This window comes from Artibeus jamaicensis, unplaced genomic scaffold, assembly GCF_021234435.1.
Source record: "Artibeus jamaicensis isolate MK-2021 breed Jamaican fruit bat unplaced genomic scaffold, CSHL_Jam_final scaffold_3151, whole genome shotgun sequence".
Taxonomy (NCBI): domain Eukaryota; kingdom Metazoa; phylum Chordata; class Mammalia; order Chiroptera; family Phyllostomidae; genus Artibeus; species Artibeus jamaicensis.
The window spans coordinates 5498777-5512914 of record NW_026522037.1 but is presented as its reverse complement, the minus strand read 5'-3'; the positions used below and the strand labels follow the sequence as shown (position 1 = coordinate 5512914).

Sequence of the window (14138 nt, the reverse complement as noted above, 5' to 3'; positions counted from 1 at the left end):
GCAGCCGCGGTGGGTTCCTGGAGGCCCCGGCTTGCCGGGTCGTTTCCTGCTTCCCAGGAACTCCCGCACCCCGACCCGGAGCCGGCCAGGCTTAGACGGCTGGGGGAAAGAGCTCCTTTGGGATTTACTCATCACGGGCTTCATGATGGATCTTCAGATATGTTTGCATATTAAATTAAAAGCTTCTGATTCTTAATTTCCCACTTTAAATAAATATGAACTCATTATAGATAAAAGGAAAATCTTTGAGCACGATCACGCCGATCCCGGTCCTTTGACACGCTTCGCGGTCAGTGACCGGCTCGTGTCCTGAATACAGCTCTTTAAATAGTGAGCCTTGGGTTGGACGCCCCACTTTTCCTGGACAACAGACGTCCTTTTGTCCCCCAGCCCTTCAAGGAAAACCAAAGTGACCCTCTAGGTTCCCGTCTGGTTCCTCCTTCAGCTGTTCAGGGCTTTACCCCTCCAATCACCAGTTGTTAGAAAGTTTATCCATATTAACACAGCTCGCCATATTCCTAAACTCAGAACTGCTGTGAAAGTTGTAACATAGAAATTATTTGCTCCTTAACGGTCTTGAAAAACCCTCCCAGAAGACCAACTGGGCCGGTTATCTTTTCCTAGCGTTTCATCATTGATTACTTTCTGATTATTGGTTATGATGATTGCTTCACATCTTTAACTCCTTCATGAGTCAATTTTCCTAAATTATTCTAAGTCTGTGCTGTGCCATATGGCAGCCACTAGCCAGATGTTGGCCGTTAAGCACTCAAATGTAACTAGCCCAAACAGAGAGGTGCTGCTGTGAGTATAAAATACACCACGTCTGAGTTAGGATAAGAAAGGATTGTATGGACCCTGGCAGGTGTGGCTCAGTGAATTGAGCACTGGCCTGCGAACCAAAGGGTGGAGGGATCGATTCCCAGTCAGGGCACATGCCTGCAACCCAGGCCAGGTCTGCAGTGGAGGGCACACAGGGGAGGCAACCCACACGTTAATGTCTCTCTCCCTCCTTTCCCTTGAGTAAAAATTTTTTGAAATCTTAGGCGAAAAAAAGAACAAAAGGATTTCATGGTTTCACTTATATGTGGAATCTAAAAATCAAAAACAGGACAGAAAACTGTAATTGAACAATTAAAAAAAATTTTAAAGTAGATTTCAGTTGTTTATGAAAATAACACAATAATTAATAAGTAATACAAAAATAAGTAAATAAGTAACAAAAACACAAAACTGATCTCACCGGTTCCTAGGGGTGGGAAGCGGGCGAAGGGGGGTCACAAGGTGCAACTTGCAGTTAGAAGGTCGCTAGGTGCCGGGCATCCATACTGAACAATACTGCCCTGTATACTTCGGAGCTGCTAAGAGGATACATGTTAAAAGTGCTCACCACAGACAAACAAACTCTGTGAGGTGATGGATGTGTTAACCAACCTTACTGGGGTAATTATTTCACCACAATAAGTTTAAGTTGTACAATGTAATAACGATGTCAAATTATGACATTGTACAACTTAAACGTCTACAATGTTACATGCCGATTATATCGCGCTAAAACTGGAAGGGTTGTAAAAGGACTTTTAAAATATATTGATTACAAATTGAAATATTTTGGATACACTGGATTAGATAAAATGTCATCCAAACAAATTTTTTCAATGTAGCTGTTAGGTCGGAGTCGCTCAAGAAACTGGGCTGACGCAGGGAGCTAAGGAGAGCAGGGTTTATTAGTGGGGAATAGGAGGGAAGGTGGAGTCACCTGACGGCGGCTGGGACTTGCTCGGTTGTTCTTAGCTCAGGGTTTTCAAACGCAAAAACCTGCAGCAGGGGTATCAGAGTCTGATTGGCTAGAGCTGGTTGCTGGGTGAAAACTGAATCCCTGTTATGCCGGATAGGATAGGCTGACCCCAGACCCTGATCTTCCTGGGCAGGGTCTGCAGGCAGCTTCCCATGGTGCCATTTTCTCGCCTGGTGATTTTCACTCCTTCTAGGCCTGCCTACATCTAATAGTAGCTACTAGCAAATGTAAAATTACACATGTGATGTATTTGTGCCTTGCATGACATATGTATTGGAGAGAGCTGACTTAACATTCCAAATTACTGGCAGAGTTGTGTATAGTCTTCTTACATGTATTTTTCATTGATCGATTTTAGGAGAGGAACATCGACCTGTTGTTCTGCCCATGGGCTGACTCCCGTATGTGACCTGACCAAGGACCAAACCCGAAACCTTGGCAAATTGGGACAAGGCTCCAGCCACCTTAACGACGACCCAGGCAGGGCTGTGTGTATTTTAATCACTCACTTATCGTGAATCTCCTTCCTCATTCTGATTCTTCAAAATCTTTTTCTCTCCCTATCACACTTGCCAAAAACGTGTCTGTTTTTATCGACCTTTCCCTAAAACCAGCATTTGTGCCATAGACCTAACTACCAGTTTATAGAAAATAGAGACAAGGGAACATGTTAGACACTGGAGGTGAAAATGGGCAAGAATTAGAGTGTTTTCCTCTCTGTGGAGATCTGGATTCTCCAACAAATAAATTGCAAGAAAAAGTAAAAAAACTAGAAAGAGGGAACCTCAAGATACTAACAAAATGGTCTCAGGGTAACACACAAATCTGTTTGGGCTCCTGACTTAAATAATTCATTTATTAAAAAAATTTAGCCCTGGCTGATGTAGCCCAGTGGACTGAGCACTGGCCTGTGAACCAAATACCACGGTTGGATTCCCAGTCAGGGCACGTGCCTGGGTCGCAAGCCAGTTCCCAGCAGGGGACACACCAGAGGCAACCACACATTGATATTTCTCTCCCTCTCTTCTTCCCTTCCCCCCTAGAGATAAATTGAAATTAAAAAATTTTAATTTAAAGGTATATACATGTCTAATCACTGTTCTACATCTGAAACTACTAATATTGTCTATCAACCACAACTTAAAAGCAAATTTAGAAATTTTAAGAAAGAACTAGGGAACTATGCATGCTGGCTAGATATTTGATAACATTAAGGAATGATCATCGCTTATTTTTAGGTATAATAGTATGTGGTTATGTTTTTTTAAGTCACTTTTTGAAATATATTATTTAATGTTTACAGATGAGAAGTCATATCTGAGATTTGCTTCAAAATAATACAGTGATGGTTGTGGTGGGTGGGTGTAGATGAAAGACCGGCCCTGCGTTGATCATTGTTGAAGCTGGGGGACTGTGTGTAAGTTTATTACGCTCATCTACATTGAGATGTTTGACATTTTCCATTACAAAGAGCGTGAAGAAAAACAGGTCCTGATTATGTTGGGCAGGCCAAGAGCCCATTACATCTTTTCTGTAAAATAAGAGACACATTTTTCACTTTCACCAATAACTTGATTGATCTGGACATTTTGAGTATGTCGGTTCTCTCCCGCTATTGGTTTCTAGTGGGTAGAGGCCAGGGGTGCTGCTGAACATCTTCCAGTGCATAAGACAGCCCCCCAGCAAAGAATTATTTGGCCACAATGTCAATGGGACCAAGAAACTGCGCAAGCCACTTTAGAAATGTTCAATCGGTCACAGCACCTTCTCCATACACTGCAGAAATTTTTTTCCAGTTTGTTGCATTTTTACCTTTCTTGAAATAACAAAGCCTAATACCCCCAAAATGTTGTGTCTCTTCTTCCATCTTCGATTAAAACGTCTGCACGAAAATTCACCAATTTTGATAAGCTGGTTTTTAAATGCACAGATATGACAGCTGGCACAACGCAATCTAACAAAATAGTTTCAAATCAAGGTCAAGACAAGTAAGCACTACTACAGCCATCTCATGGGGAAAAACCTCTTTTTGTCCAGCCCAATGCTGACCAAGTTTACTGTCCTCTGGTTCACTTATTTGTGTTTTGGTCTTTTAAAAATTCCTTCTTGCCCTGGCTGGTGTAGCTCGGTGGATTGAATGCAGGCCTGTGAACCAAAAGATCACAGTTTGATTCCCAGTCAGGGCACACATGCCTGGGTTGCAGGCTAGTTCCCAGCAGGGGATGCACAAGAGGCAACCACACAGTGGTATTTCTCTCCCTCTTTCCTTCCCTTCCCCTCTAAAGGTAAATAAATTTAAAAGAATTCCTTCTCTTTGTGGTTTTATTTTAGTTATTCTAGGTTCTTTTTTCCCCGTTTTTACTGAATGTATTGGGGTGAGACTGGTTAATAGAATTCTACAGGTTTCAGTCGCACAGTCCCACAACACATCATCTGGCAGGTTCCTTTAGTATGTGGTGTATTTTTCATTTTTTTCTTGTTTTCTAACTCATGTATTCAGGCTATAAACCCTCCTGAGAGTCACGTCAGCCCTATAACATGTGTCGTGTGTTCATGTGTGTACACTCTCACTGGTTTCCGGTCTGTGATTTCAGTGTAGAACTGGCTACATTTTAGTGCCAGACAAGTGATCAAGTTTCGAGATCAGGGCGAGGCTGCAGAACTGGGAGGAAGCCACTGTCATTTCCTCCCTTGCAGTGGACGTTCAGTATTCTGTCCGTTTCAGGTGGTGTCCGAACAGCATGGTGATTAGACATTACTGTAACTTACGAAATGATCTGGAGAAGTCACCATTTATTTTTTATTGATGGTTTCCTACCATGCAGTTGCCTAGGAAGACCACTCCTTCTAGAGCTTCTCTCTCTCGAACGTTCTAGTTCCAGGACGGAATCCTGTGCTCACTGAGGCCACCAGAGCCGCCTCTGGGGAGACAGCAGCGCCGCGATGACCCTGAGGCAGGGGTCGTTTCTGTGGTACCTCTATCTGGACAGACTGTACTGCTTGCTGTCTGTGAGGAACGTGAGGGCCTTGGTGGAGTACTTCCACCTCTTGGACGTGCACCGCAACAACACCTTGAACGGTCAGTGCTGTCGGAACTGGCTCCTCGGGGCTGGTCTCATGGACTTGGACTTCAGGCTGGTGGCAGTCGGTGGGGAGGACACAAATACAGGTTGCGCGTTTAAATCCTGGCTGTACCCGTCACGCCTCGGTGACCTGATGCATGCGTCATCGCCCTCTCTAGGTCTCACTTTCCTCGTCTGTAAATAAGGGTTCTGATAAATGGAGTGCATCTCATAACTGGGGCGGGGGAGATAATCAGCCTGAGGGGCGAAGCTCAGTTGTCTGGGTGTCGTCCTGCAAGGACGACACATCTGAAGGTCGCTGGTTGATTCCTAGTCAAGGCACACGCCGGGTTGCAGGCCCAGTCCCTCCCTGGCCACGGCGTGTACGAGGTAACTGATTGATGTCTCTCTCTTTCTCTTCCCCTCCCTTCTTCTCGAAGGATCATCTTTCAAAAAGAGATGATTAAATGAGGCAATGTGTGGGAAATGCTTATTAGCACATGGTGAGGACTTCGTGTTCATTGTCATTATGCCTTTTCCTGGGGGCCGAGGCCCCCTCAGGGTTCTGCTCTGTGGAACTGGGGTTTGAATCACAGAGATGATCTGAAAGCGCCCTCTAGTCCTCGGCTTTTGTGAGTGACCCGAAAAGTACTGACGACCTCGGCCCACCTTGGAATGCACAAACTAACGGAAGACCAGTTAAAATATTTTAGGATTTTTTTTTTAAGGACTGGCTATAAATAAGGTGTCCTGTCCATTCATTGTGACCTGAGAGATTAATGTCATTGGTGAATAACAGGGTTCTCCCTCCCATTAAGGTTTTTAAGAGTTCATTCAATCTTCAACAAATAATAAAAGGGCCCCTTCATTTTCTTGAGATTTCAGGCCCCAGTTTTTCTCTTTACGAATAGATCTGTCCACGGGGTGTCACCAGATCTGCACCAAAACCCAGTCCCAGACAACGCAATGCGGGGCACCTCTCTGTAAACAGAGCGCCTGGGGCCGAAACCCACACTCCAAAGTCCACTCTGAGTCTCACCGGAATGTTTGCTGGGAAGAGTCCATCTCCCTGGTAACTCCCTCCCTCCCTGGTGATGCAACACCCCAGAGGGAGCCGAGCTCCTGCCTCCGGTGGCCCAGGGGATCGGAGGCAGTACAGGCACAGGGGACATAGCATGGCTACGGCCTTGGAGACTGGAGTGGTTTAAAAATAGTATTTGGTAAGTGGCTTCCGAGTTCCACGCTAAAACCTCTCTAAAAAGCAACTACACAAGCATCGTTGTGTATATATAAGGTGCGTTTTTCCCACATGTGCCCACCCGGTGGGGCACGAGGGAGGAATATCAAGAGACCACCAGAAGCCCCCATGGGAAGTCGCCATGACCTGTGACAACTGGTTCACTGAGCTTAGCTGGGACTCCAAACTATGGAGGTTCTTTACGTTCAATGGAACCGTATCTTACGGAGGAAAAAGCTTTTGTAACCAATGGGCCAGGGGAAATCACATGGAGACAAAGTAACGTGTGCAAATCCCTGCAGTTACCGCAGGCGGTCTGTGTACACAATCTGTACAGCCACACACCACTGTCCAAGGTCTCGCCAGGTTTGTTGCTTTCATTTCACACACGCGGAGATGGGATGATTGGCGGGTTGAATTTCAGCACAAACCTCCCCTGTCCTTTGCGGCATTTTCCTCTCTCATTGCGTATGATGACAAAACATGCATCACCAACTGATGTGCAAAAGAGAAGGCTCCGCCCAGGAAGGAGCAGGGCAATGGAGTCGGGTGGACCGCATGCTGATCCCAACTCGGCCACCAAGTGTGGTCAGCAGTGGCCGCATCACCCGGGAGCTTGTTAGAAATGTGGGCCGGGCCTATGCTGGAATCCGAGGGTCCGAGTGTGTGTTTTCACGAGACCCTCGAGAGACTGGGACGCGCACCACAGCTCAAGCAGCACTGAGCTACCTGTTCCTCTCCAAGGCTCATCATAGGAGGCTGCAATGCCGCCTTTCCTGTAGACTCCTCAGCATTCAGTGACATGTGGCCTTGAAGTGCTTAGTCCTAAGGCAGCCTTCTGCCGAGCAAGTGTCAAACTCATTGTCACTGGGGGGCCACATCAGCCTTGCGGTTGCCTTCCAAGGGCCGAATATAATTTTAGGACTCTATAAATGTTAACTACTCCTTAACTAGAGGCAAGGAGCTTGGCGCTGCCGCCGGGTAGAAACAAGGTGCCGGGCTGGATAAAACCAGGTGGGGGCCTTGTGTTTGCCACCTGTGCCCTACGGTGTTCAATTTCAGCCATTTCGTTCCCTCCTGGCCAGATGCATTCACCTGAATGTAAGCATGGGGAATAGTGATACTTTTAGAGAAGAGAAATGATTTTTAAATTTCTCGTTTTTATGATCTCAAGCGAAAGGCCCAGGTGAAATGTCAGCTTCTCCAAGAAAGTGTCCACGGTGGCCAGTGAGCATGACGCTCTTCCTTTCTCCACACGTGAGGGGCACTTGGTGCCTTTTACTGGATGTCCCCCGGGGCAGTGCGGGTGCAGGGCCAGGATCCGAGCCCCCCCACCCGCCTTCTGCACCCCTGGGGTGCAAGGCTGCCCCGCACAGCGTGAACGCCATGAAGGCCTGGGGAATTGTGGAAGGTACAACAGTGAAGCCAGAAACAAAACAGCACAGCTTTCCCCGGATCACAGGCTTCCGGTGTAGCACTGAGGCAGCTCCCAGTTCCCGAGCCTTCGGGAGGGGTCCCAGAATAACCTGTCCCCTCATCTCCCCCATCACAGACCTGCTGTTCTACCACTTCCTCCACCATGTGACCAACTGGAACCGCAGACAGATCATGAGCGTGTTCGACATGCTGGACTGGGAGGCCACGGGCGAGATTGGTTTCGACCAGTTCTATGTGCTGGTCTGCATACTCCTGGCACAGCAGGCGAGTGGGAGCGGGCCCGGGGACAGGGGAGGCCTCCCCTGGCCGCTGCCGGCATCTCGCCAAAGGTAGTGCCGAACTAAGAGTGCACGGAAAATGTCCTTCCTTTCACGCGAAGCAGGAAGGAAAAAATGCGAGGAGGAACGATTTCTGGGTCCCAAAGGGTCCGTCAGTAACCTAGAAACTCCAGTAGCTACCCAGCCTCGGCCCCTGCGGCCTGCCCTCCTTCGGCCCTCCCACCCCACGTGGCCTCCCTGAAGACACTCCGAGGCCCTCCTGGCCATGCCCTTCCCTGCCTGCTCCAGCTGGGGCTCCTCAGTGTCACCCGTGAGCCCAAGCGCCTCACTCCCTCCACGATCCCCTTTCTCGGAGAATTTTCTGGAGGGACGAAGGGTGGAAATGAGAAAAGCTCTTCTCTGGGTCCCCACCTTACCTTGCACACACACACATCCAGCGTGATTTTACCCACTTCCCACTCCCCAAGGAAAGGGGCCCCCGTCTTCATTATTTCGCCAGCAGTGCCACGAAGCTCCGCGGGCAGATTTTCGCTGGAGGAACCGAAACGCGTCCCCGTGGCTGGAGTTCTGTCTGCACTGTGGACCGCAGCCCCGGTGCCCCTGCAGGCAGATGCTGAAGCAGGACTTCACGCACTGGCCACAGACCCCTTCAGCCTTAGGCGTCCCTGCTTTGGCCTGCGGCTCTCCAGGGAACGGAGGAGGGCACACAGGGGGCCGGGCGCAGCGAGTTCTGAAAGTGGCACCAGCAACACTGTTTCTCTCTTGTCCCACCCATCTGTCCCCAAACAGAACCACTTGGAAGAGCAATTTATCTACCGCCACTCACGGCCGGTGTTTGAGCTGCTGGACCTGAACGGGGAGCTGAAGATCAGTGCAGAGAACTTCTGCATGTACAACTTTCTCTTCCACATCAAAAAGCAGGAGTTCCGAGACTTCTATCGTGACCTGGACATCACAGGTGACCGTGTAAGTGCTGATCCCTCGAGCCTGGCCTGGCAGCCTCTGTCACGACACCGAGGTCAGTGACTAGGACCTGCAGTAGAGATGGGGGAGGAGGAGGGCGGGAAAAGTGGCTGAGCCTGGCACGGTGCTGGGGTGGGAAGCAGCTGAGTCACAGGCCTGTGGAAGAGAGAGGACTAAGGGACTGAGTGCTCCATCTTGTACTGTGGGTACAGGCCCACGGGAGCTCAGACAAGGACGTGAGTGAGGACTATGGCAGGAGGTGGCGTTGCGTAGGGCAGATTTACGTAGAAAGGGGAAAAAATTCTGATGGGAGCACAGGAGCAAAGTCCTGAGACGAGTACAGTTCAGCCCGTATATTCAGCCCCTTTAGAGAGGAAGTCTGTCGGGGAGGCAAGAGGGAGCTAAGGCTGAGGGAAGGGGGTGCCAGGCTGAGCCCTTTGGGCTGATGTAACAGAGGAGCGGGCCCTGGGTCCCTTCAGAGTCTGCAATAGACTCTCTGGCTCCTAGACCACAATGAGATGCTAATTTAGTCCTAATATTCGAGCCTCTTGCAGTTTCCAGGTTCTTAATGGGAAATCATTAAGGGAAACCAGTCCTGTTGTCATGTGCAACAAAGTATCAAATCCCCCCTGACATAATTTTTCACCCCCACAAAAGCGTCTTAATTACAAGGAATTCAAGCTGTTCGCTATCTTCACCATGGACAAATACCAGGAGAAGCAGAAAGCGGAGATAGAAGAGAAGGAGAAAAAGGAAGAGGAAGAGAAGGCTCTGCAGAAAAAGATGTCACTCCAAGTTCAAGTGACTCCAAAAGAGAGTCTTACTGGAATAAATGAATCTGAAAGTAGAGTGTAAGTCATTACAACTGTTGACATGTTTAAAAATAAATTTGAACATGAAAGTAGGTGTCTTTACCTTGACTTTGATGTACGAAGGGCTCAAGGGAGTGTTCCCCAAACAGCAGGTTCTGACCCTGAATGACCCCGTAACCCACAATAATGTCACGGGAAGGAACCGCCCTCTTTTCGTCCGCCCACACGTCCCAACCCAGCTCACTGTTAAGCCCCCCTATCCAAACAATCCCCAACACTTCCTGGAGCCACGCAGCTGAAAGAAGGTGACGCTTTCCCAACGTTGGTCACCAGTGGTCCATTACTTGTAGGATCTCTCCTTCTCCCCCGGCCCCCCAATCCTGTGCGAAAACTACCTGGATGCAAGACACTTCGAAATGGCAAATGGTGAAGTGCCTCCAACCAGCAGGGAAACCGACTTTCAAGGATATTCGGGCTGTGTTTTTCCAAGAACCAAATTCCTCTCTGACTGGTTATGTGTGCTTAAGCAAAGGTGTCAAACCTGCTCGGATAAAGTAAACATGACGGGCCCCTTTTAACTTACCTTTTGTATAACCAAGGCAACGTTTGAACGTTTGGAGCAGGGGACTTGGGAATCCTCCCTCTCTGCCTGTGCTGTGATGTAATGATGACAGGTACCATTTAGTTGACGAATTACTTGCTGTGGGTCATACAGGTGTTGGACGCATGGATTCATTCATTCTCATAACCCTCTGAATCGGGTGTGAGCCTCAACTTACAGATGAGGAAACCGAGGCCTACAGAGATGAAGAACCTTACCCAAGAACATTTGCTTCATAGTGGGAGGAGCAGGATTCAAATCTAAGGTCAATTAGATGCCGGGGCTTAGTGTAAGCAATCCGAGTAACTCATTTCAGTTTTAGCGGATTCTAAGTTTTAAGCTAGCATTTCATGGGTTCAGAAATTCTTTCTGTATCATGCTAATCATTTCCTTCTACCATAAATTTCTGAGGAATGAGCTTGGCGAGTAAAGAAATACAGCTCACTTACTATAAACAAAGGATTTCTTAAGACTACATTATGCAATCTAACTGTCCCTAAGGCAACCGATGAGTTCCAGACAATCATCAAAAATCACTTTCTCAAGGTGCGACAGACAAGAACGCTACTTAACTAAGACTGCCATTCGGAACTCAAACCTCTGTTTACAGTAGAAATCACGTTACTTACTATGAACACTTCCTATATTTACTCTAACAGACGTGGGGTTTTGATAACATGCTCATGACCATGAATCACGTCCAGCAGCCAAAACCCAGGCTTCTGATCTCTGAACTGCACAAGGGGGTAACTAACGGTAGGCACCGCAGAGCATGCTGGGAAGGTCAGAAAGATGCGGAGCTCCTCACCTAGACCGGTGGTGCTCTTCTCTCTGATTTGGTGAGAAGTTCACAGGCACTCTCCCAGGAGATACCCCCTCACGGGCCAGGCTGGACACGACCATGCGACACAGAGGACCGTGCTGAGAGATGAGGACAGGCTGGCTGGGAAGTGACAGCTTGGGATTGGCCGTCCTTCCAAAGGGTCTCACCACTGAGCTTACCTCGGAACAAGCCTCTTGTGCTTCTTTCCCGTGTGTGGGGACAGCCCCGGGACACTTATAAAGGTGACCAAATACAGGAAGCAATGAAGGTACTCCACCCTTTACCATGTCAGAATGGGCACAGTGAGGGAGCAGGGAAGAGCCCAAGGGAACAGGTGAGCAGGTGAGGTTTTAATGTTGGCTAAATAAATTGAAAATGTAAATGTTTAAACTATGATTTCAAATGAACTTGGATCAGTTAATACTAAATTTAACCGCTGACGTTTCACACAGGGGCAGGTAGTACAGTCTTCCCCTGCCCCCGGGGGCTCATCGCGGTCACTGTAAAAGGTGTCCTGACCCCGCTGGTAGACAGAGCACGTTTATAAACGGTGTGAATCTGGAATGGAATCAGGAAGCTGAGCACTTCCCTCCGATGGGCCCAAACGGAGAGTATAAAAACCACAATTGAATTGCCCCTCAGTAAAGCGACACTTTCAGGACTAGGAGCGCGACAGAGAAAATCTGTCAATGTCCACATTAGGATTTTTTCCCTCAATGACACTATGTGACTTAAAAAGATTTTAAATGTGTTTCTAAGTACCCTGCAACTGAGTTTCACTATTTCCACTCGGAGGCAATCTACTGCGCTTTCAAGGGTCGAGCTTATCCGACGGGGTACCGCCCGCGAGCTTCGACCGCGGTGTCGCTGTGTGATGGCTCCGCCGTCACGTCAGAATTCCCTGGTCCGCGAGGCGAGCTTGGTCAGGGGCCTGAGCAGCAGCAGCAGCAGCAGCAGCAGCAGCAGCAGCTACACTGGGAGGTGACTGCAGTGTTCGCCCAGGACCAGGGACCGGGTCCTCCACAATCTCTACGGGCCGTGAAGAGAACTGGAGAGCGTGCCATGTAAACAAAGCGAAACCCCCTTCTCTTCTACTAGTTCTTAGCTCTCTCGTATCATCGTCACAGGCCTCCCGCCAAAAACAGAGACTCAAAGGGCCAAATCGGTGCTGCTGACACCTGCTGGAATGGGCGTCACGGATGGGGGCAACCCCCCACCCCCGGAGCCAGAGAACGGACCTCCCGGGAAACTGGCTGCAGCCAGCGGGGGAGCGTACGGCTATGCTCCTCGGCTCTGTGACCCAGTCGGTGTCCGGGACAGTGGAGCGGGAGCTGGAAAACTGAGTCTGGGCTGCCGCTCCCATTCCTGTACTCAAACTCCATATAATGAAACCATTAAAAATGAGTATTTTTAATAGTCTAGAGTGGGTAACACCTTTTAATGTTACAAAAACCAAGAAGTCATAAAATCTAAGACCGATAGATCTGACCATGAAAAACTTACTATTTGAGCCCTGGCTGGTGTGGCTCAGTGGATTGAGTGCCAGCTTGCGAACCAAAGGGTCGCTGGTTTGACTCCCAGTCAGGGCACACACCTGGGCTGCGGGATAGGTCCTTCGTGGGAGGTGCGCAAGAGACAACCACACACTGACGTTTCTCTCCCTTTCTCTCTCCTTCCCTCCCCCTTTCTCTAAAAATAAGTAAATAAAATATTTTTAAAAAAGAAAAACAATATCTGCACATGGAAAATTACATAAAAACCAATGTTAACACATGATAGAAAATGACTAATTTCATTAATATAGAAAGAATGTTTGCAAATCAGGAGGATGAGGACCGAAAGGCACTAGGAAGTGAGCAAACCTAAAGAGAATTCACAGGGGAAAAAAAATAGCCATGGCCTTAAAATAGAGAGTAAAACGCGAAACCGCCCGTGAAGGAAAAACACTAGTAACAACCAGCGGACACAGATGTTCACCTAGACTGTCAAAGATCAAACAGTTGGCCAGGGCGGGGAAATCAGGGCAGGTGTGCTGGGCGCAGCATTAAACGGGTCAAGTCCACGTGGAAGGCAACTCTGCACCTGCTCCCTAAATGCACGTGCCCTTTGATCTAGCCAGGAGCTCATTCAGTAGGTATGCACGAAGGTGGAGCTGCAGAAAGGGGCACTTCGTGGCAGCACGGTTCGCAGTGGCGGAAGCCCGGAAACGGCCACACTGACCGAGCGGAACTGAGGCTGGAATCCCCGTGGTACTGCGGGCGATGGGATGCTGCGGCCGCCGCACGAGGCGTGAAGCGGATCCAGCTCTGCTCACACAGACAACTTCAGATTCCCCATTTTAAAGAAAACCCAAAGGTGTAGGGGCCTATCTCTATTTATGGAAAAAACGGGGCAGGGTGGGTGCCTGGACTCACCCACCCCGGAACAGTCCTCGGACTGGGGTCCCTAGGCAAGCACCGCAGCGGCATCACCCGGGATCTTCCAGAAATACAAATCCCGGGGCCCCGCTCAGACCTGCTGACTTGGAGCCTCTGGGGAGAAGAGTCCAGCAAGCTGTGTTTCGATGCAATGAGCCTTCCGGGGAGCTCTGGTGCGCGCTCAGGTCTGAGGACCGCTGTGCCGGGCGTCCTCAGAGATCCTGGAAAACTGGTCACGGCTGTTAGCTCTGGGGAGAGGAGATGGGACGAGGAGCAGGGGCGAAAGAGAGACTTTTCACTTCTGTATTTTGGGTTGGTTTTTTTCCCACCATGTGTGTATGTATCACCTATTTAAATAAAAATTTAACCATCAAACCTGCCACTTTGATCCAAAATGGTTATAAATGAGGCTCAGCGCTTTGGGAAAACTGAATTTAAGTTTTGGTTTACACCATAATTCTTTAAAAAAAAAAAAACCCACCTATTTTAGACCAAGATTTCACTGCAAAAGATCAGGCATATCTATAAATGACCATGTATCGTTTGGCACTGCAGCACCTCGGTCTGGGGACCATCGACTCCTCGTTTACTGAGCTGAAGTTTCAAAAGGAAGGAAAACCTTTTTAGAGGTTTTATTAGACTGAGGCAGATCACCCTTCTTATGAGAATAACAACTAAGAAAAAAACAGAAAAAAAGGCAAAGACGAAGA

General features: G+C 48.6%; 1 protein-coding gene across 1 annotated transcript; it reads left to right on the top strand.

The window, feature by feature from the left end:
• The first annotated feature begins 4741 nt into the window (after positions 1-4741).
• Positions 4742-9630, top strand: EFCAB9 (EF-hand calcium binding domain 9). Its single transcript, XM_037127910.2, has 4 exons — positions 4742-4877; positions 7650-7798; positions 8602-8778; positions 9433-9630. Exons 1-4 carry the CDS (start codon positions 4742-4744, stop codon positions 9628-9630), a joined length of 660 nt encoding a protein of 219 aa, XP_036983805.1.
• The last annotated feature ends 4508 nt before the right edge of the window (positions 9631-14138 follow it).

What these genes read in the sequence shown, in the direction of transcription:
- EFCAB9 (XM_037127910.2), top strand. Translation starts at nt 4,742, where the DNA reads ATGACCCTGAGGCAGGGGTCGTTTCTGTGGTACCTCTATCTGGACAGA. An exon ending in CCGCAACAACACCTTGAACG is followed by an intron (nt 4,878 to 7,649) that starts GTCAGTGCTGTC and finishes CCCCCATCACAG; the next exon opens with ACCTGCTGTTCTACCACTTC. An exon ending in TGGACATCACAGGTGACCGT is followed by an intron (nt 8,779 to 9,432) that starts GTAAGTGCTGAT and finishes CCCCCACAAAAG; the next exon opens with CGTCTTAATTACAAGGAATT.